Source organism: Boleophthalmus pectinirostris, unplaced genomic scaffold (assembly GCF_026225935.1).
Source record: "Boleophthalmus pectinirostris isolate CB_2022bp ecotype Guang Dong unplaced genomic scaffold, ASM2622593v1 HiC_scaffold_22, whole genome shotgun sequence".
Classification (NCBI taxonomy): domain Eukaryota; kingdom Metazoa; phylum Chordata; class Actinopteri; order Gobiiformes; family Gobiidae; genus Boleophthalmus; species Boleophthalmus pectinirostris.
Window position 1 is genome coordinate 32,153,503 of NW_026571190.1, and position 20,551 is coordinate 32,174,053.

At 37.2% G+C, this 20,551-nt stretch overlaps 1 protein-coding gene across 1 annotated transcript; it reads right to left on the reverse strand.

The window, feature by feature from the left end:
- Positions 1-1,126: 1,126 nt before the first annotated feature.
- On the reverse strand, positions 1,127-12,683 carry LOC110165260 (polyunsaturated fatty acid lipoxygenase ALOX15B-like). The gene is made up of 14 exons (XM_055157777.1): positions 12,546-12,683; positions 11,074-11,278; positions 10,695-10,776; positions 10,487-10,609; positions 9,457-9,560; positions 8,933-9,099; positions 8,208-8,351; positions 6,958-7,161; positions 6,746-6,832; positions 6,148-6,317; positions 4,865-4,986; positions 3,533-3,633; positions 2,851-3,021; positions 1,127-1,306 (listed from the first exon to the last, which is right to left on the reverse strand). Exons 1-14 carry the CDS (start codon positions 12,681-12,683, stop codon positions 1,127-1,129), a joined length of 1,998 nt encoding a protein of 665 aa, XP_055013752.1.
- Positions 12,684-20,551: the final 7,868 nt, after the last annotated feature.

Sequence of the window (20,551 nt, forward strand, 5' to 3'; positions counted from 1 at the left end):
TAGTTTAGACCTGGTTTTAGACCTGGTTTAGACCTGGGTTATACCAAGTTTAGCCCTAGTTTATAAATGGTATATACCTGGCTTTGACCTAGTTTAGACCTGGTTTTAGACCTGGTTTAGTCCTGGTTTAGATCTAGTTTAGACCTGGTTTAGACCTGGAGTAGACCTAGTTTAGACCTAGTTTAGATCTAGTTTAGACCTGGTTTTAGACCTGGGTTAGACCTAGTTTAGACCTAGTTTATAAATGGTATATACCTGGCTTTGACCTAGTTTAGACCTGGTTTTAGACCTGGTTTAGTCCTGGTTTAGATCTAGTTTAGACCTGGTTTAGACCTGGATTTGACCTGGATTTAGACCTGGTTTAGTGTCTGGCAATGAGTGGAATTACAAAAAAAAAAAAAGGGGGGAAACCCTGTTAAAACGGGAAAATCCCGCCGTGTAATTCACTTATTTCAACAAAGTAACTGTAATCGAATTACCACTCACTGAAACAGTAACTGTAACTGAATACAGTTACTCATAATTTGTACTCTGATTACGTAACGCCGATACATGTAATCTGTTACTCCCCAACACTGAACATTGGTAACTACATATCCCATGATTCATTTCTGTGCAGATAACATGAAGAAATATGTTTTTTACTTGAATTCTTGAGATTGTGACAGTAATAATTCACACCGAATTCTTGTCAGGGTATTTTAAAAGCAGAAAAGCGTCCCATCTATACAATTATATCAGCCTCTCCAAAATATCGCAATAAATATCGTACCGTGAGATGCATATCTTGATAATATCATATTGAGTAATTTGGATATTGTTAAATCCCAATAATTTACTTAATTCATTTCCTCTTCTTCCACAGACATAATATATTTTTAGTAACAGCACAAAACAACACGACACGATTAAAACATGTTTCAAATATCTCAGAACAAGAACAAGAATTCAGCCTGGAGACACAACACATTTCTTTTATATGTTTTTTTATTATTATTAGAAAATTAGATTCAACTGATACTATATTTGATTATATACATACATCATGCTCTCACTGTATTATAGGGAGAATTTTCTGAGAGTCAAAAAGCAGAAAAACATGGGCTCAGTCTAACCCCGAAGAGTTTTAGAGAGACACACTGTTTTCCATTTTTTTGGGCTGCATGTACGTGTATGGTAACGGCAGAGTTTTGTTTCTGTTGTCAATATCTTCATCCAAGGCTTTTAACTCTTTTGCAAAATCTTCCATCAGCTGGCAGCTCTTGTCCTCGGTGAAAAGTTCTTGGGGGTAACTGCCAAGAGAAACCTGAGAAAACAAAATACATAAATTGATCATTGATACTTTGGAGCTGCTGTCGTCAACATTTCCCGGGGGTGTGAAGCTAACTGGAGGCACTGCTCTGTTTGAAGCTCTGTTACTCCTATTTGACTTAATCTGAGCTTTATGTTCATGCAGCGTGAACCAGAAAGAGCTGATTTGGTTTAAACTATGAAAGATGAGACAATTTGTGTGGTTAAAAAAGTCTCTCACACACAATTACAATCCCAAACTTCAGTGAGAAAGCATATTCTAGAAATCTTGGTGTAATTTTTGATTGAAATTTTTAATTTGAAAAGAATGTAACATCTGTTCTTAAATTAAGTTTTTATCATTAAGGGTTTTAAGCAAATCAAATCAGACATTTCACATCTGCACTTTGAAAAGGCCATTCATGCATTTGTGACCTCACCACTCGATTACTGTTACTCTGAGGTGTCAAAGTCAAATTCACAGAGGCCAAAATTAAAAACTGGGACTAAGTCGTGGGCCAAACTAAATATTTATTGAAAAATTTCAACAACATCTACATGTTTTAATTAATTAATTATTCATTCACTAAACACTCAGTTTTCTCTTCTAACAAGATATGCAATGTTAAACCTTTTCTTATTAAAATAAATGTTTAATAATAGTTGTGCTCAAACATTGAATCCAGAACAAGCATAATATAAAATAATAACAACATTTTAAATTAATAATGTCTCTATTGTCTATTTGTAGCTGGCGGGCCAGATCTAATACATGTTTGATATGATCTTGCGGGCCAAATGTAATTATATTCCAGGCCAAATTTGGACCCCAGGCCTGAGTTTGACATGTCTGCTGTAACTCTTTGTCTACTGTATTTACTAGGCCAGTCACCTACGGGGTCCAGAATGCAGCAGCTTGCCTTTTCACTGGAACGAAGCAGAGGGACCACATCACTCCTGTTCTTAAATCCCTGTATTGGTTCCCTGTACATTTTAGAATCCATTTAAAAATGTTTAATTATTGTTTTTAATGGCATGGCACCTTCTTATTTATCTGACCTCCTCCAGCCCGCAGGACCGGACTGTGGAACACTTTTGCACAGTCACTGGAGCACTTTAAATCCTTGCTCAAAACATACATTTTCTCCTTGGCGTTTGCCCACAGTTAGGAAGAGACACCTTGGCACCTCACTGTTATTATTATTTTTATCATTATTATTCTGCTTGATTTGCTTATTGTATGTTTTATTTCACTGTAAATGTTGTTCAGTACTTTGGTAAGCTTTGACTGTTTTAAATGTGCCATACATATAAACTTGATTTGATTTGACAAGCTGGTCAACATTTTTTTGCACAGTTTTTTTTAAGTTAGTCTCTCATCTTTTTTGCTGAAAATTAAACTCCTAAACAGGACCATGAACGCTTTCAGGAGCTCAATCACAGGCTCCTGAAAATATATTATTTACATCATGCAAACTTTTTTTTACCATGCAGACTTTTTTTTGTCTGTCTGTCTATAAAGTACTGACATATTTTAGTGTCATGAAGAGGAAGACTTACAAACTCGGTGGACTGTGTGCTGAGGAGCTTCAGAACTCCAATGATGCGCACGGTGGTGTTGACGTCAGGCAGCGTCTGCAGCAGGGTGTGTTCATTCGCTCGGCCCTTTACGGTCGGTGGAGCCATTTGTAAGGAGCTTGGAAAGTTGGGCATCCAGGCACCGAAGTCCAGCTGCAATGTATCCACATCGGTCGGTAAATAATGAGTGATAATGTCTCTTGGAATATTTTTAAGTTTGAATAATTTAATTTAGGTCAATTTGGAGAGTATTAATGCCAAATGTTTACTCATTACAAACATCAGGGAGTTGTGTTTTGTTTCATTCACACAAGTTTAACACAAACCCTGCACATTTACTCTCAGTTCTCTCTAACAGAAAATATTGATGTCATGTGGTTATACAGGAAGTGCTTCACTTTGATTTTTAAACTCCAAACACCTTCACTAGAATCATTTGGAGAATTTCAGCCCTGGAACTGCCAATTTCTCCTGAGTTACCTTGAAAACTACCATGACGTGACATTACAAGGTGAAAATGAACATTTTGAGCATTGGAGATATAGAAGACTAATAATAAAGTGTTATTCAAACACATGTGAATGAGGTAACAACATTATAACATGACTTAAAGCTCACAAGAGTCAATTTAATGTATAACGGATGTAAAAACTCTTGAACTCACCTGTCCATTGTTGACAGCTGAGTGCTGGGCTGAGGAGGTGAAAATGACCATAGTGACAAACTTCACCACCTCTTCCACAGTACTGAAGCTCTGTGGGATTCCTGCAAAATCATTATTATTATTATAAAACATTGTACATCCATCTCATCCATTTTTTTATTTATTTATTTATTTTTTTTAATAATCTTGCTCCATGTCCTCTAAGGGAGTTTGTGAAAAGAAATTCAAACCAGACAACAAGAGCAGCTCTAGAGGTGGCTGCTCTGTGCCGTTTATTAAAAGTGCTTTTAGACACTATCGAGCAGCTCAAACGTGGACTACAGTGCCTGTTCATATACAAGAACTTTCAACAAACAACAAGCACATCAGTATCCCGATGATTCATCATATCCCGGTTATGGCAGTATTTTGGATACTGCGTATATACATGCACCATGACGAAACCGGGACACTCAAAAAACCTGATCATAACCGGGATGCTGATGTACATGTATACGCACTCGTTAGCAGGATGTCCTAAAGCAGGGATGTTCAAACTATGGCCCGGGGGCCAAATGTGGCCCTCCGACATATTTTTCTTGGCCCTCAGATTTCCAGGTGAATTTGCCCAAATTACCTTGCATCAATTTTTTTACTGCAAGTTTTTTTTTTTTTTTTAAATCTACCTTGATAAAGCTAATATTTTATATTTAGTGTGTGGTTTTAAGGATCTTAGCATGAATAAAGACTGATGGATCATTCTAACGTGTTAAACATTCACACATTTCATTTATTCCCTGTACTGAGCACAAGTCTACGGCCCTCGATCAGCGCTCTGCTTCGTCCGTGTTTAGATAGGTGGCCCTTGATGAAAAGAGTTTGGACACCCCTGTTCTAAAGCGTTAAAACAGTGGATATTCAATGGTCAAATATGTCATAATGTTTAACAAAATGACTATTTGTTTTATTATTGAGGGGTCTTGACTTTGAACTTCAAATGAACTGTCTGAAATGAATGGATAGTGAGTGTGCAAGTGTTATGTACTTTTGTGTGATTGTTGCTATAGTTGTCCTGTCCTGTCCTGTAGATGATTTGACATCAGCCTGTGTAGTATGAAGTGAGGTGGTATGTGCGTGAGTGGTGGTGGATGGTAGTAGCCTTGCTTCCATCAGTCTGCCCCAGGACAGCTGTGGTTACAATAGTAGCTTACCACCACCGTGAATGAAGGATGATCTGTAAAGCATCTTTGAGTGTTCAGAAAAGTGCCAATAAATGTCCCTTTATAAATGAATAAATAAATACGAACTCTTATGTAGGTATTGTGTGGTGTTAAGTGTGTTTTTTAAGCTCACCTGTTTCTGCTCTAGACAGGAAGCCATGCTCAAAAATGTCCTTGATATACATCTGCAGCTCAGAGTCTGCTTGGACCTCGTTGTCCGACTTGTAGTAGTGACGTATCACTCCATTCACAAACCTTTAAAGACATGAAGACATCAGAGCAAGCCATAATCCAAAGAATTAAGATTTAAAAGGGCTTCATAACAGTTATTTCAGTTATTTCAAAATAAGGAATTTAAGCAAAGTAATGTAAAGTAATGAGATCTGATATATTGAGATGGTCCACAATATTATTGAGAAACTTTGGATGATACGATATCACGATATTTTGGTTATTGTTACATCCCCAGTAAACAGTGATGGGAGTATTGTATTCAGAGTATTTAGTTGCATTTACGTTATAGTGTAAAAACGCACAAAAAAGCACTGAGACTAAAAAGGTCAAAAAGGCGGATTAAGTTGACTATCAAAATGTGACCAAATGTGAGGTCTTCTGGTAAAATTATTATATTAATTTAGTTTTTGTCTATTGCTGGCTTTCAGTAGCCAGGCTGGCGCCACCTAGTGCCTCCGCTCAATCAATTTTTTTCAAAGCGACTAGGTCAGGAATCTGAATACACTAGACAGTTTGTAAGAACCCCAGAAGTGTGAGTCTGGGCACTGATCAATCATCGAAGAGCCATACATTCTGTGTTGGCAAAGATTCCCGAGATCGAGGATTTAAAGCTGGAACAAAGAGAGTGTTTGGTGAAAGGGGAAAGACGTGATTGCCCTTCTTCCTACAAGATTTGGGAAAAGTTTAATATACCAGTTAGCCCTGTTAGTGGCACATTACATATGCCACAACCAAACAGTAGTGACTGGTTATTAAAAAAGCTCCCGACTACTGTGGAGTGAACGAATCGTAATGTTGAGAGGTCAGACGGTTTCCATGAAGTGGAACCGGCTCATGAATCAGGCTAGGGTTTCAGATGACATCTCTACCATCTATAGGCCAGTGTTATTTAATGCAGATGGGGGCAGGTAAAATGAATATTGTGCAATTGCAAATTTGTGCTGCAATATAACACAATCATGGGTCTAGTCAATATAAATCAATAGAAATGATCAGGTTCCATATTTAGGAAAGCACCAATATGATTCACTGTTCTTATGTTTCTTGTATTATCTGTTTATTGTTCTTTTGACTTGTTATTAACTTAATATTGGTTTTGTAAGGCGTCTTTGAGTGTCCTGAAAAGTGCTCTATAAATACAGTGTTGTTTTATTACTTATACTTATTATTTGGAAACCATGCCTGTGTATGATGTCCCAAAGCCTGAGTCCATCATCCCTGTAGTAGTAGTTGGGCACAGACTCCACTCCTCTCTCTGTGATTTCCTCAGGGATACAGAGGGAGCTGTAGGTCACAGAGGACAGGGCTCTCTGCAGGACGGTGATCATGCCCTCTCCACCACAAGATGAGTTCTGGAACAATAGAAATATCATTAGTTTGTGTGTATAGTGACTTAAAGGTGCATTGCGTAACTTTTCTGATAGAAGGTCTCTCAAAAGGCTTTTCTCCATGGAGATGTTATTGTTTTATCTGGAAAGTTTGAAAGTATGGGATTTAACCTTTCTATCCTCATGGAGACCAAACTAGACCAAGCTATAGGTTAGATCTGTGGAGAGGTAACACCGCTGACAGTCAGAATACCTGTTTTTCTAGGTATTTTAAGCATAAAACCGCATGTAATTGAGTAAATCTAAATTAGAGCTGTTTAATGTCATATTGTGGAACATTCCAGGCAGAGCAGTGGCATATCCATAGAAGCAAGCAGGTGATGCTCCCTGAATGGAAACGTTACATGGTGCACCTTTAAAGCAGTGTTAAGGGAACATAATGTAAAACTTACAAGTGTCAGTGCTCCATTTGGAGAGATGAGCCTCTGTCTGGCCAGCATATTGATTTGTAGAGTGTATCGAGTGTGAGGAACAAGAAGCTGAACAGAGAGGAGGAATTAGCTCTTGTTAGATACTGTGTGCTACTTTACTTTACTTTAATCTCAGGTGAAAATAGCTGTACAGCCTGTTGGCTCATCTCACAGAACATGCAGACATTGTTCACCTTGTACAGAGGGTGCACCCTGGGCACGCTCCTCAGTAAAGCCACAGTGAAGACCTCAGCGAGCAGGTGAGTGCGCAGCAGGTGCACGTTCAGCTCATGGTCATGAAAATCTGCACTTCTCACAAAGGTCTTGGCCATTAACCAGTCGTACTCTGGGTCAGTGGGGAAGAAAATGGGGTTGTCTTCTGCTGGAGTCTGTTTGAGCTGCAGGAGCAAACACATCAACACTCACTTATAACACGGTCAGTGAGAGGTCAGTGAGTCTAATGCTAACTGCCGTGCATTATGTTTATGTAACTGCACAGATAATCTGGCAACGGGACTCCCTAAAAACTCAGCATTTCTTCTGGGGAGGGACTTAACATTCTTTTGCAAATAAGGTGACCCACTTTTAAACAGTGTTTTTTATTCACCTGTGCTGCCTCAAAGTCTAAAAAGACTTTTTTTGACAAGACAAAGTTATGTCAAACAACAGACACTTTGTGTTATAATTATGCAAATGTAGATTTTTGTGGATATATTTTTTCACTGTCAGTTTAAGGTTAGGGTTAGGGTTAGGAACAGGTGAGTTTAGAGTTTTGGTTAGGTCTGCTAAACACATCTGGGCAATATTTAGTTTTAACTTTTGTAAGCAAGTACTGCAATGTAGTCTTTGATTTAAAAAAGCATAAGTATATTCTGAATACTGCAAAATGAAAGAGTAACTGTACCAGAATACATTTACTCAAAACTAGTATTCACAATAAGCCATGTTAACATTATAACATGGCTTAAAGCTCAGAAGAGTCAAATGTTTGAGTGGTTCCTTGATGTAAAGTGCTGTGAGTGCCTTGAAAGTGGAAAAGCATTATTCACCTTTTCCCGAATGTTGCCGTGGGCGACGGCATCATCATTTGGGTTGTATCATTTTGTATGGGGCAAATAAGTTCAGTACGGCCTATAAAGCTGTTATTTGTTGGTGCTCATGAACACTGAACATTTTACACAAATGAACAATGTTGATTTTTGTGAATATATTTTTTCACAGTTTAAGGTTAGGCTTAGATTTAGGAACAAGTGAGTTTGATCAGAGAGATCACCATAAAAATACACAAACAGCTACTGTTAGGAGGGACTAGCTGCAACTAAAACAGAAAATAACAAATCCTTAAACATCCATGGGCAACCAAAGAATTGTCAGATTTAAATGTGAACTATTTTCAGATGGTGGGACCATGGTACGTGGTAAAGCACCTGTCTTGGTCTCTTACCTGGATGGCGACTGGCTTCAGCTTGTCCTCAGGGGTTTTGTGAAGGAGGACGAGAGGAGCTGTCAGATACTGCACTTCTCCATTGATAATATTGGTCTTCACTCCATCCAAAAGTTTGTAGTCACAGAGGAAGATGTTGCCTTTCTACAGTATGGACCAGCATACAAACACCGTTAACTTTCTACTCAATTTTCTGATCTATGTTATAATGTTATTTCCTCATCAAAAACATACAAATAGTTGTGTTTTGTTTCATTCTGTCATGTTTAACACACAAACCCTGCATTTTTTAGGCTTTAGGAGTTATTCTCTCAAAAAATGTATAAATAAAAATACTTTGTTCCACCTTGTGATGTCATGTGGTAATACAAGACATGCTCCACTGTGTTTTTAAACTCCATACACTTTCATTTGGATAATTTCATCCCTGGAATTGCAAATCTTTACTGAACTAAAGGTAAAAAGCAGCTGTGGACTTACAAACTATTGCTACGATGACATCACAAGGTGGAGCAGAGCGTTGGAGATGTGGACAGACTAATAATAAAGGATTAATCAGACACAAACACATCTCCAGGTATGTTTTTGATGAGGCAGCAGCATTCTAACATGGCTAAAAGCTCACATAAGTCAGTTCTGAGAAATATAGGACCTTTAATTTGAGTAAAAGTGTTTCCAGAATGTTCATTTAGGAAAGACAGTGAATTACGATTAACAGCAGTCACCTTCATCTCGTCTGTCAAACTGTCCCCGCCCTCCAGAGAGACCATGTCATCAGTGACGGGGAAGTTACTGGGCAAGGAGGTGCACAGTCGGATTAACTTGGGGTTGAGTCCATTCAGAAACTGGTAACCAAAGAAAGCATCTTCTCTCCAGTTTTTCTGCATAAATTCTGGAAAACATGTAACACAAATATAATTATCTCCATCATAGACACTCCTGCTCACCCACTGCACCAGACTACAGAGGGACAGAGGAGCTCATTCTCCAACAAGCCCTGGCTCCAACTGACTTACACTGGAATATTGGTGGCCCTTCCCTCTGTGACAGCTACAGAAAGCCACATCATTTTGGTCGTAAAATGTTCGTATTAATCCGCTCTACATGATCCTGTTTTTATGTCGCCATTTTGTCCATTAAAAAAATCCTATTCCTAACATGGAGCCTTTTTTATACAGTCTCTGTGTGTGAAGTTAGTCTAAGTCTATCATAGTGAACAAAGTAAGTGATGAAGAGAGCAGAGTAATACCTGCAGCATCTGTTTTGTTGCAGCAGAACACTCGGTAAAGGGAGTCAAAATCAGTCCAAGGCTGTTCACAGTCATCCAGATGTGACAGGTTCATCTCAACAAGCCTTGAAACACACATTCATGTTAATCATTTTACAAATGACCTCATACATGTCATTCATTCATTTAATTTGTTTGAGCAAGGTACAACAAAAATCAACAACAATAACAAAAATAAGGATATGTACATGTAAATATTTGGGACTTGGTGCCCAAAAGGAGTAGGATGAAGCTTAAAAACTTATAGAGTCCTACCCCAATTGTTTTACATAATCACGTGGTTCACACCTGTGGATACTTACCTGTCGTATGCATTGCATAAATATACACATATATATACACATGTACACACATACGTACACACATACATACACATATGCATAAAAAATATCCAGTACATACATTCAATATATGCATAACACACATGTACATACACGCAGACCTGTATTTTCGTTTATGGTCGTACTAACAATAATGTTAAAGCAGGCACAAAGTTTATCGTTTAATGATTGTAAAAAGAATAAAAAGTAATGACGGTGAAAAATGTGAGGATTTTTTTCTTTCGTTTATGGTCGTTCAAACTAATATTTGTAATGACGAAGGCACAAAAGTTTATTGTTTATGATCGTACAAAATAAACAGTAATGAGAATGAAAAATTTAAGGACAATGTTGATACTTTGCAGTGACGTCATGCTGGGGGTGTGCTACGTGTATCTGTATTGGTGGAATGTTCAGTAATTACCATGGTAACACAATGCACACATTAGCAAGAAAAGTGTTAAGAATGTCTTAAAACTCATGAAAAACAACTTGATGTTTGGAAGACTTGTTTAAGAACAGATCATCTGGTGTAGCTCAGATTAAGTCTAACTTGAGTACCAGAGCTTCAGACAGAGCAGTGTTTTTAGTTAGTTTCACAGGCCCAGGGAATGTTGATGGCATCAGCTGTAAAGTATCTATTGTCTTTATCTATTGTCTTATTGTCTTACATTTGTATCACAGTCCATTTGAATTCAATGTCCTTTGTGAAAGAGAACTGGACTTCAGGAGGCAGAGCACAGGCATCGTCTGCGATCATGCAGTGAGGCAAACGCTCTTTGTAAACCTGCCAACTGGAACATACACACATGTGCACTTCAGACTGAATATTCACTTTATAAAATATATGTCAACCAAAGTATCACATCACATGCTTACCGGTATTCTTCATTCCTGTGCTTTAGCTCCTGCTCCCTTGCGTATTTACTCAGAAGATGTGTCTCTTCAAAGATTTTCACAGCTTTTAAGTTCAAAAACACTTTCAGAAAAGACACCGTGAAACTGCACACAGTCACCACACCGTACTTGTATTTGAGTATTTGTATTTGTCTTGGCCCAGTACAGATATATTGTTTAAGTCAGCTGCTGCATCTTGTCTGCGTCTAATTACAACACATTTTATCGTCCCATAATCAGCAAGTGTGCGTTAGAATGCTAGTTGTTGTTAGCTTTCCTAATATGGCAAAACTCTGCACAGGTCTCAGAAAGTTGAGAAAAGCACTTTTGAAATTGTTGGTGATGGTTTGATTCCACTGACCTTTTCCCTCCCTGAAATAGTGAACTTTTTCATCTTTGATCCAGTGGTAAAAGGGAAACTTAAAGACTTTTCCCTCTGGACTCGTCACTTCCACTTTGTCCACAAACCAGTGGTCTACTGGAAACAGGAACGTGGACTGCTTGTCCACTTTCACCAGGGTCAGGTCCCCAAGGTCCTCAGCACAGGTTATTATAAAATCTGCTTTCTGAAATGGAGATGCATTTGATTTTTAAGCTTTTATAGATATGCACTGGCAGTCAGAACTTTCAATCAATATTTTCTTTCTTTATTTTACACAATTTTTTACATTTTAGATACCGTATTTCCTGCATTATAGGGCACTCTGGATTATAAAACGCACTGTCATTGAATGGTCTATTTTCGTACTTTTTTCACAAATAAACCGCACTGGACTTTAAACGAAACACAACAGTTGGATGGGTCAGTGGGACTTTGTTTGGCGCGTTCACGGTGACTCTGAGCTTTGTTCAGTTGTGGCGTGTAGGGAGGGTGCTGTCTGGGACCGCTGGATTGTAGGCGTGTTTGCAGTGACTCAGTTGTTCAGTTGTGTTTAGAATAGTGCTGGGAATCATTAAGAAGTTGCTGATACTATACATACCTCGATACATAGGCCACGATATGATATATATCTCGATACAGTGAGCTTTAGATTCGATACGATATACAGTATTTCAAATTAATTTGATACGGTCCAATAAAAATAATGGCAAAATCATGGCTGTGATACTAAAAGTGTTTGTTAAACCACTTCTTGTGCAAAGTGAATATGAAAGACATCCATTTTAATCCTCAAAACAGTGAAAATGTCAAATGTATCGCATAAACAAGTTTCCTTCCTCTAAACAAGCAACAAAACTGTAGCGCTGTAACAAAATATTTTAGTAAAATATATCGAGAATGGCAGTCTGATTTGCTTTAATTTGCAGTGTATTTATTAATGGTCACGCAAATATATTTTTTGGTATATCGATACAGCAGTAGTAGTTTTTTTTGATGGGGTTAGAGGCTCATGAGCCTATGGTGCGGAAAATACTGTATGTAGAGAAGACATCTAATATATATGAAGCAAGATATATGAAATTATGTAGTAAAAAAAAAAAAAAATTAACAATTTTAATATCTTTTTTTTATGATTAATATTCAGAATGTCAAAGCAGCCACCCTTTGATTATTTTTTTTTTGTAAAATTTTCTTTACTAAATAATTCCATATATCTTTCTTTATATATTTGATGCCTTTCCTGTGTATTTAAAATGTACAAAGATGTAAAAATAAAGAAAAAGACAGTCAAAAATTACTCTCATTCATCACTCAGTCAGACATCGAATATGAAGAAAGACTATAGTGTTGATTTGAAAATAAATATAATATATAGATAATAATCAGAATAATAATCATAACAGTAGTAGTAATAATAATAATAATAATGCAATTTATGGTAGAGTGCTCACCTTTCCGATAAGAAAGTTCCCAGCCCAGGGAAGCCAGGTGCGCTCACTTTGGTCTTTCTTACCCACGAGTTGGATGTACACATTGTTAAAAGTACCAGACAGATTACCGGTAAAAACTGTTACTTTGTAATCTGGCATTTTCTTCTCAACAGCAATAAGTCCCTGAAACACAAAACTAAAATAGCAAATCTGCAAAAAGACAAGGAGGAAAACAGTGTGTCTAATCTGGAGTCTCCTTCCAATTGCACACAGAATAATGCTCCCGTGTCTTCCCTTATATAGGCCTAGAATCACAGGTATGGGAAGGTGGGGGGGTCATGGCCAGTTCTTTGGAAATAAGATGTATGTTATATCTATAGGAAAAGCAGTTTCTCTGGAAGTTGTCAATAAAAGCTGACATAAACACACCCCATGCATGCTTTATGACCCTGCACTGGATCAGTACATGGTGGAATACTTATAAATCAAATATTAATAAAATCTTTCTACTCAAAAAGTAGGTTATTAGGATAATCATTTGAATTACTATGCACCAACAAATCCTCTTTTTGTTAAGCTTAAAGAACTATTTATTTATTTTTTTTTATATTGTTGACCTGAGTACAGCTGTAGTGATGTACAAGGCCTATAATCATTTGCTTTTTCTTATTGCTTCCTTACTCAAATAACTTATTCCTAGTTATTTGAGCAGAGTTAGTAAAAAAAAAAAAAAAAGTAAAAAGTCCTATAACATTAGAGAGCAGGTATCTGTACTTTCTACTCCATGACATTTGTGAACAGAAATATCACTGTCTTAAGACCTGCTGAAAAGTCTGAAGTGTTCATTTTTAACATGTTAATTTGATCAAACAAGTTTTTATTTTTTTATTTTTAAGTAGTAAAGTCCTCTTCTTAAGTAGCAGTAGTAGTAGTAGTAGTATTAAGTAGTATATACTTTAGAAGAGGACTTTACTTTAACTTTGTTACCTTCCACCACTGCTATTCAATATATGAAAGCTGGAACACTATATTTTGGGGCTCAGTATTTATCGTTTACATATTTTTTTTGTTGCAATAGTGGGAAGTTTTCGGCTATTTTTATGTTATACAGTTTTATGTAATAAGATCTGAGCTGTAGAGGGATGAAAATATAAAAATAATATTACTTCTAGGACTATTATTTCTTCATTCTGTATTTATTTGTTGTAGCTCATGCTTGTTAATTATACTTTTAGAAAAAATGTTTTTCTTAATTAATGGTTTACCAGGATATATTTATGGACAAAATAATCATGTAGAGCGGGTTAATACAAACATTTTAAGACCAAAATGACGAGGCTCGCAGCAGCAGTTACAGAGAGAGGGGCGACAATACTTAAACCGTAAAGTCAATTGGAACCCGAGCTGATGGAGCCGGAAGTGCCCCATGAACATTTCCAGTTTATGTCCATTTATATATACCATCTGTTATCAGTAGAACATGGTTGATAAAAAACGTACATTAAAACTAAACTAAACTAAACTGGGAGAAGATCATTTCTTACATCTAAAACTGTAACAACCACCAATCCAAACTCTTCTTCTTCTCCTGTCCAAATTCAACATTTTATCTGTAAAATGAGTATGCGATCCAGCCATTGTAATATAATGGTATGTACAGGGTATATATATATATATATATGTATGTCCTGCCTTTGTACGCAATCATTATCATTTGATTTATTGTTATTTTACTTAAAACATAATAATATAATAAAATAATAAAATCAATAAGTTGGTTTTATTGATTTAATTTATGTATTGGTTTATGTATTTCTAGTCTATGATTTTGTTTTTATTTTATTTTACTGGTTTTGTTACTTTAAGACTAGTATTATTTTGGTAGTTTATGTTATCGTCTTATTATTGTTGTTATTATGTATTTGTGCAGCACTTTGGAAACTGTGTGTTTGTGCTATAGAAATAAAGTGGATTGGATTAGATAATTCAACTCACTCACTCTTTACACTAAACAAAAGTTGTAGAACCGGTTCTACTATAGATTTCCTCTCTATTCAGAAATCACCACTCCCCTTGTGAATTTTTATCTCGGTATGAGCGTCCACTGAAGCACCAACGCATCACTACGTCAATTAAAACTGGATGTAGCAGAACCTAGTCTTCTAGATTCAGTGTTGGGAAGGTTACTTTTAAAATGTATTCCCCTACAGATTACAGATTACATAGCCCAAAATGTAGTTTGTAACATAATCCATTAAATTACTTAAAGTGAATAATGTAATCTGAATATTTTGGATTTCTTGATTTGCTGTAGAGAAGCAAAGACGAGGAAATCTTCACATAAGATGTTTTGTCTGATAAAAGAAAATGAAAGGGCTTTACTGAACCGTATTAAAAATATTATTGATAGAAGAGGAGGAGACACGGTCCACGCAGCATGGTTTAGCCCTGTTAAATCCTGTTTTAGACCTGGTTTAGTCCTGTTAAATCCTGTTTTAGACCTGGTTTAGTCCTGGTTTAATCCTGGTTTAGACCTGGTTTAATCCTGGTTTAGACCTGGTTTAGTCCTGGTTTAATCCTGTTTTAATCCTGGTTTAGACCTGGTTTAGTCCTGGTTTAATCCTTGTTTAGACCTGGTTTAGTCCTGGTTTGATCCTTGTTTAGACCTGGTTTAGACCTGGTTTAGACCTGGTTTAGTATCCGGCAATGAGTGGAATTACCGAGGAAAAAAAAAAAAAAGGGGGGGGGGGGATATAGCCTTAGGAAAATCCCGCTGTGTAATCCATTTATTTCAACAAAGTAACTGTAATCCAATTCCCACTTATTGAAACAGTAACTGTAACTGAATACAGTTACTCATAATTTGTACTCTGATTACGTAACTCCGGTACATGTCTCTCTCGTACGCTCAAATAGAACAGGGAGCACTAGAAGAAAGTTTTATCACTTGATGAAAACATTGGAAGCTCCAGTGTATGGAAAACATATTTATACATTTTCACATCTGGAGAGGAGCAGAGGAAGATTTCATGCTTACACAGTCTACAGTAGCAATATATCATGCTTCAAAATGTGTATCATGGCCTGTACAGTATGTAGCATGTACCAATATCTATACTTTTATTTCTTTATTATTTATTTTGCTGTTACCTGCTTAGAACTATTCTTGTTTTCTCTACCCACTTCCTGCATGTGCCATTATTCCTGTAATGTATGTCAATCACACACAAAATCCACTGTACTTTGACATTCCAGACAACTGTAAAACAACTCACCATCAGTGTTGGCGGGTAACAGATTACATGTACCGGAGTTATGTAATCAGAGCACAAATTATGAGTAACTGTATTCAGTTACAGTTACTCTTTCAATAAGTGGGAATTGGATTACAGTTACTTTGTTGAAATAAATGGATTACACGGCTGTATTTTCCGGTTTTCCTGTTTTCGCATTTTGGGCTATACCCCCCCCCCATCAGAATCTAAACCACTGATTTAACTAGATCTAAACTAGATCTTAACCAGGTCTAAACCATGTCTAAAACCAGGTCTAAACTAGGACTAAACCAGGACTAAAACAGGACTAAAACTGGATTTAACAGGACTAAATCGTGCTGCGTGGACGTGTCTCTTCTTCTATCAATAATATTTTTAATACGGTTCAATAAAGTCTGGGCTTTTTATTTTCTTATAGCAGACAAAACATCTTATGTGACGATATCCTAGTCTTTGCTTCTCTACAGCAAATCAAGTAATCCAAAGTATTCAGATTACGTTACTCACCTTAAATAACTTAATGGATTACGTTACAAACTACATTTTGGGATATGTAATCTGTAATCTGTAGGGGAATACATCTTAAAAGTAACCTTCCCAACACTGCTCACTTTTATATTAAAGATAAGCCTGTGTTTTTGTCAATCATATCATCTCAGCACGGTTTTCTTTACGACCTGTGCTGTACTGTATTGATATTACTATATTTCTGCTTTTTACTTGTACATGTATATTTATATAATCATGCTTATTGACACCAGTCTCTTAGTATTTTTATTGCCACTTATTTAGTATTATGACAATGTTTTCTCTTTGTCATTGTAAGTCTAAGTATAATGTAGCGTGACACATACCGTAAGTGGGTTTGAAAGCAGAACACCATGTCAGCAGTGTGTTTAGATCTTTGCAGGTTCCAGGGTAAATGCAGATTGTGCACTATCCATGTTTCCAGTGAAATCGGCATGACGGTAAATAATTTATGAATCCGGAAAGGTTGAAAAGTACAGTTAAAGGGACAAGCCTTATCTTATTGAAAAAAAAAATACAACTCTTTAATCATTCACTCGACAGTCACCACCAGGGACGTTATGTTCCACAGCAGCTCTGGGCCTGAATTACAGTAATGTGCTTTAGGTGGGTTATAGAATTATGTAGTAAAGAAATAAAAGGATGCAGGATTTGAAAATAAAATATACCAAAAATTACCAAACAATTATTTAAATTGTTTCTTTATGCTACATAAATCTCAATTAATATATTTCATCTCTTCTGTATGTATATAAAATGAATGTGGTATCTGTCAAACTCTGACCACAACTCTGTCTTTTTAATTCCAACCTACAAGGCTGCTCTGAAGAGGAGCAAACCGGTAACCAGGACAGTCCATGTTTGGCAGGAGAGCAGCATAGTGGAGCTCAGTGGATGTTTTTGGGCCACAGATTGGGATGTTTTCTATCAGGATGCCACTGTGAACAGTATTGCGGAAGTTCTGACAGACTATATTCTCTTCTGCACTGACTGTATAATTCCTAAAAAAGACATTAAAATATATCCCAATAATAAAGACTACATAACATCAGACATAAAAAATTGCATACGCCGGAAAAAAGAAGCATTTAAGAACAACAACATGCTTGAAGTTAATGACATCGACCGAGAACTTAGGAAGAAAATCAAGGAAGCAAGGGACAAGAATAACAGGAGGGTCAGGGAAGCTCTTAATACCAGAGATTCAAAAAAACTCTGGAATGTTGTTAAAGACATAACAAACTTAAAATCTAATACAGGTTCCCTGCATGTCCCGAACGAATTTGAGAAGGCCAATGAATTAAATGCCTTTTATAATAGGTTTGAATGTTCACCAGGTAATTTTCGAGCTGAATCTTGAACACAGCCACAGGCTTCTGGTTGATCCCGGGGTGGTCACCACTATTTTTAAAAGACTTGACACCAAAAAGGCCAGCGGGCCAGATGGGATCTCAGCTTTCCTGCTAAAGACTTTTGCTGATGAACTGAGCCAAGCATGGTGTCCCTTATTTCAAATTTCAGTAGATACAGGGGATATACCTTTGCTCTGGAAAAAGTCTATTATCACCCCAGTACCAAAGAAAACCTGTCCTAAAGAGAACAATGACTTCAGGCCTGTGGCCTTGACATCAGTGACCATGAAATCATTTGAGCGTGTTATGGTGGGGTTTCTGAGGGAGGAGGTAGCGGCACATGTAGATCCCTATCAGTTTGCTTACTGCAGCAACAGAAGCACTGATGATGCTCTTGTAACTACTGCCCACTTAATACTGAAACACTTAGAGGATCCTTCATCATATGCCAGAATACTGTTCATGGATTTTAGCTCAGCATTTAATACAATATTACCGAGCATTCTGCTGAAGAAGCTGTTAGATCTGGGTGTTAACAGTCATGTTATTAAGTGGTATTGGGCATTTCTTACAGGGAGACAGCAACAAGTTAAGGTTAACTCAGCACTGTCAGATATTCAGGTTGTCAGCACTGGGGCACCACAGGGCTGTGTTAGCTCACCTCTTCTTTTCACTTTGTACACCAATGCATGCAGGAGTAGACAGGTTAACAACTATATAATTAAATTTTCTGATGACACAGCTATTCTTAGTTTACTCAGTAAAAGCACAGATGCCATCAGCTACAGGACAGGAATTGATGAAGTGGTGCATTGGTGTGAGGAGCATAACCTTGTCTTAAATGTGGAAAAGACAAAGGAGATCATTTTTGATCCCAAATCTGTCGGGGACCACAGCCCCATTAATATCAGGGGGAGGGACATAGAGCAGGTGACATGTTATAAGTACTTGGGTGTGTTATTTGATTCTCAGCTCCAATGGAGCCAGCAGGTACAGTCTGTCTGCTCAAGAATCAGCCAGCGTCTCTATTTTTTAAGACGGCTTAGGTTACATGGAGTTGACACCAATGTAATGCTGTTGTTTTATAAAGCATGCATAGAATCTATCTTACGCTATGGCATGTCAACATGGTTTGGTAACCTGTCAGTCAAACTTAAAGCACAGATTTTTACCTTGACTAAAAGAGCAGGTAAAATAATGGGTGTGGCCTCAAGCTCACTTCAGCAAATTTTTGAGGAGACTGTTAGGAAGCTCGGCAGGAAGGTGATCAATGACCCAAGCCATGTTCTTCACAGTCAGTTTGAGTTGATGCCATCAGGCAGAAGGTACAGGGTCCCAAACTGTAAACTGAACAGATTCAAACATTCCTTTGTGCCACTAGCTGTTAAACTGCTAAACTCAGATAATGCAGTTAAAAAATAATTATAAAAGGCTTAGGGATTGTGCAATCAAAACTGCACATAGGTGTAGGGAATGTGCAATAATTATATCTAAAACTACACATAGGTGTAGGGAATGTGCAATAATTATATCTAAAACTACACATAGGTGTAGGGAATGTGCAATTAAAGCTACACATAGGCTTAAGGAATGTGCAATTAAAGCTACACATAGGCTTAAGGAATGTGCAATAATTAAATCTGCACATAGGCTAAGGGAATGTGCAATAATTATAACTAAAACTGCACATAGGCTTAGGGAATGTGCAATCAAAACTGCACATAGGCTTAGGGAATGTGCAATAATTATAACTAAAACTGCACATAGGCTTAGGGAATGTGCAATCATTAATAGAACAGAAGAATGCAGGACTTGCCTGTTAAGGATAATTTAAGGGTCGTGTTGGTGCATCACTCGTGGTCACACTTGGTCTCATATTTACTTTGTTTTATGGTGTTTGTTTATGTGCTGCTTTGTGTTGTGTTGTCCTGTTTTTTGATAAAACATGTTACCTCCTGTCCCAAGACAAATTTCTCCCATGGGAGACAATAAAGGATTATCTTATCTTATCTTATCTGTATTTTTTATATGTATGATATTATTTTAGGTATCAGTCGAATAATACACAGTTTCTACAGTTTATAATGATTCTGGTATACATCATAAAAACAATATATATGACACTGGTCCTTATGTTGATCTGTTAAAAGTCCTATATTATGCAAAATTTAGTCTTGTGAGCTTTATGGTGAATCGTGTTATAATGTTGTTTCCTCCTCAAAAACAGACCTGGATTTGTGTTTTGTTTCATTGACACATGTTTGAGGAATCCTGAATTATTAGTCTGTCTACATCTCCAAAGCTCAAAATGCTTTGCTCCACTTTCTGATGTCATGAAGTGGTAGTTTTCAAGTTAACAGCTCCTTTCAGCTTTAGTTCAGTAGAGATTGGCAATTCCGACATCACAAAGTGGAACACAGTGAGAGAGGAACTCATCCTAAATATAGTCCAGTGAGGTTCATTTGGTCTTTTGAGATTTTATGTTATGAAGTTCTTTTTTCAGACCAAGAGTTTGTTTTGATACCTGACAGTTTCGACTGGTCATGTGATGTTGTGAAGTGTCCGCTCAGCTGATTCAAACAGGTTTTGTCGCTGTCTTCCTACCGGTGGAGGCAGGACGACAGCGCCATGTGTAGTCCGACTTCCTCAGGACACTATCCCAGGTGTGCGAGAGTAAAAAAGCCCCATCTTCCCGGTTTATCGTCCCGTGGGCACGTTTTTGTATTTCGATTGCCTCTTTGATCCAGCTACTGTGTTTGTTTTCCTCTGTCCCAGTGATGTTTGCTCCATCCCAGTCCATAATGTGGTTCTCTCTTTTACAGTGGTCAGAACTGATGGGACAGAAGAAAACAAACACCGTCGCTGGATTGAA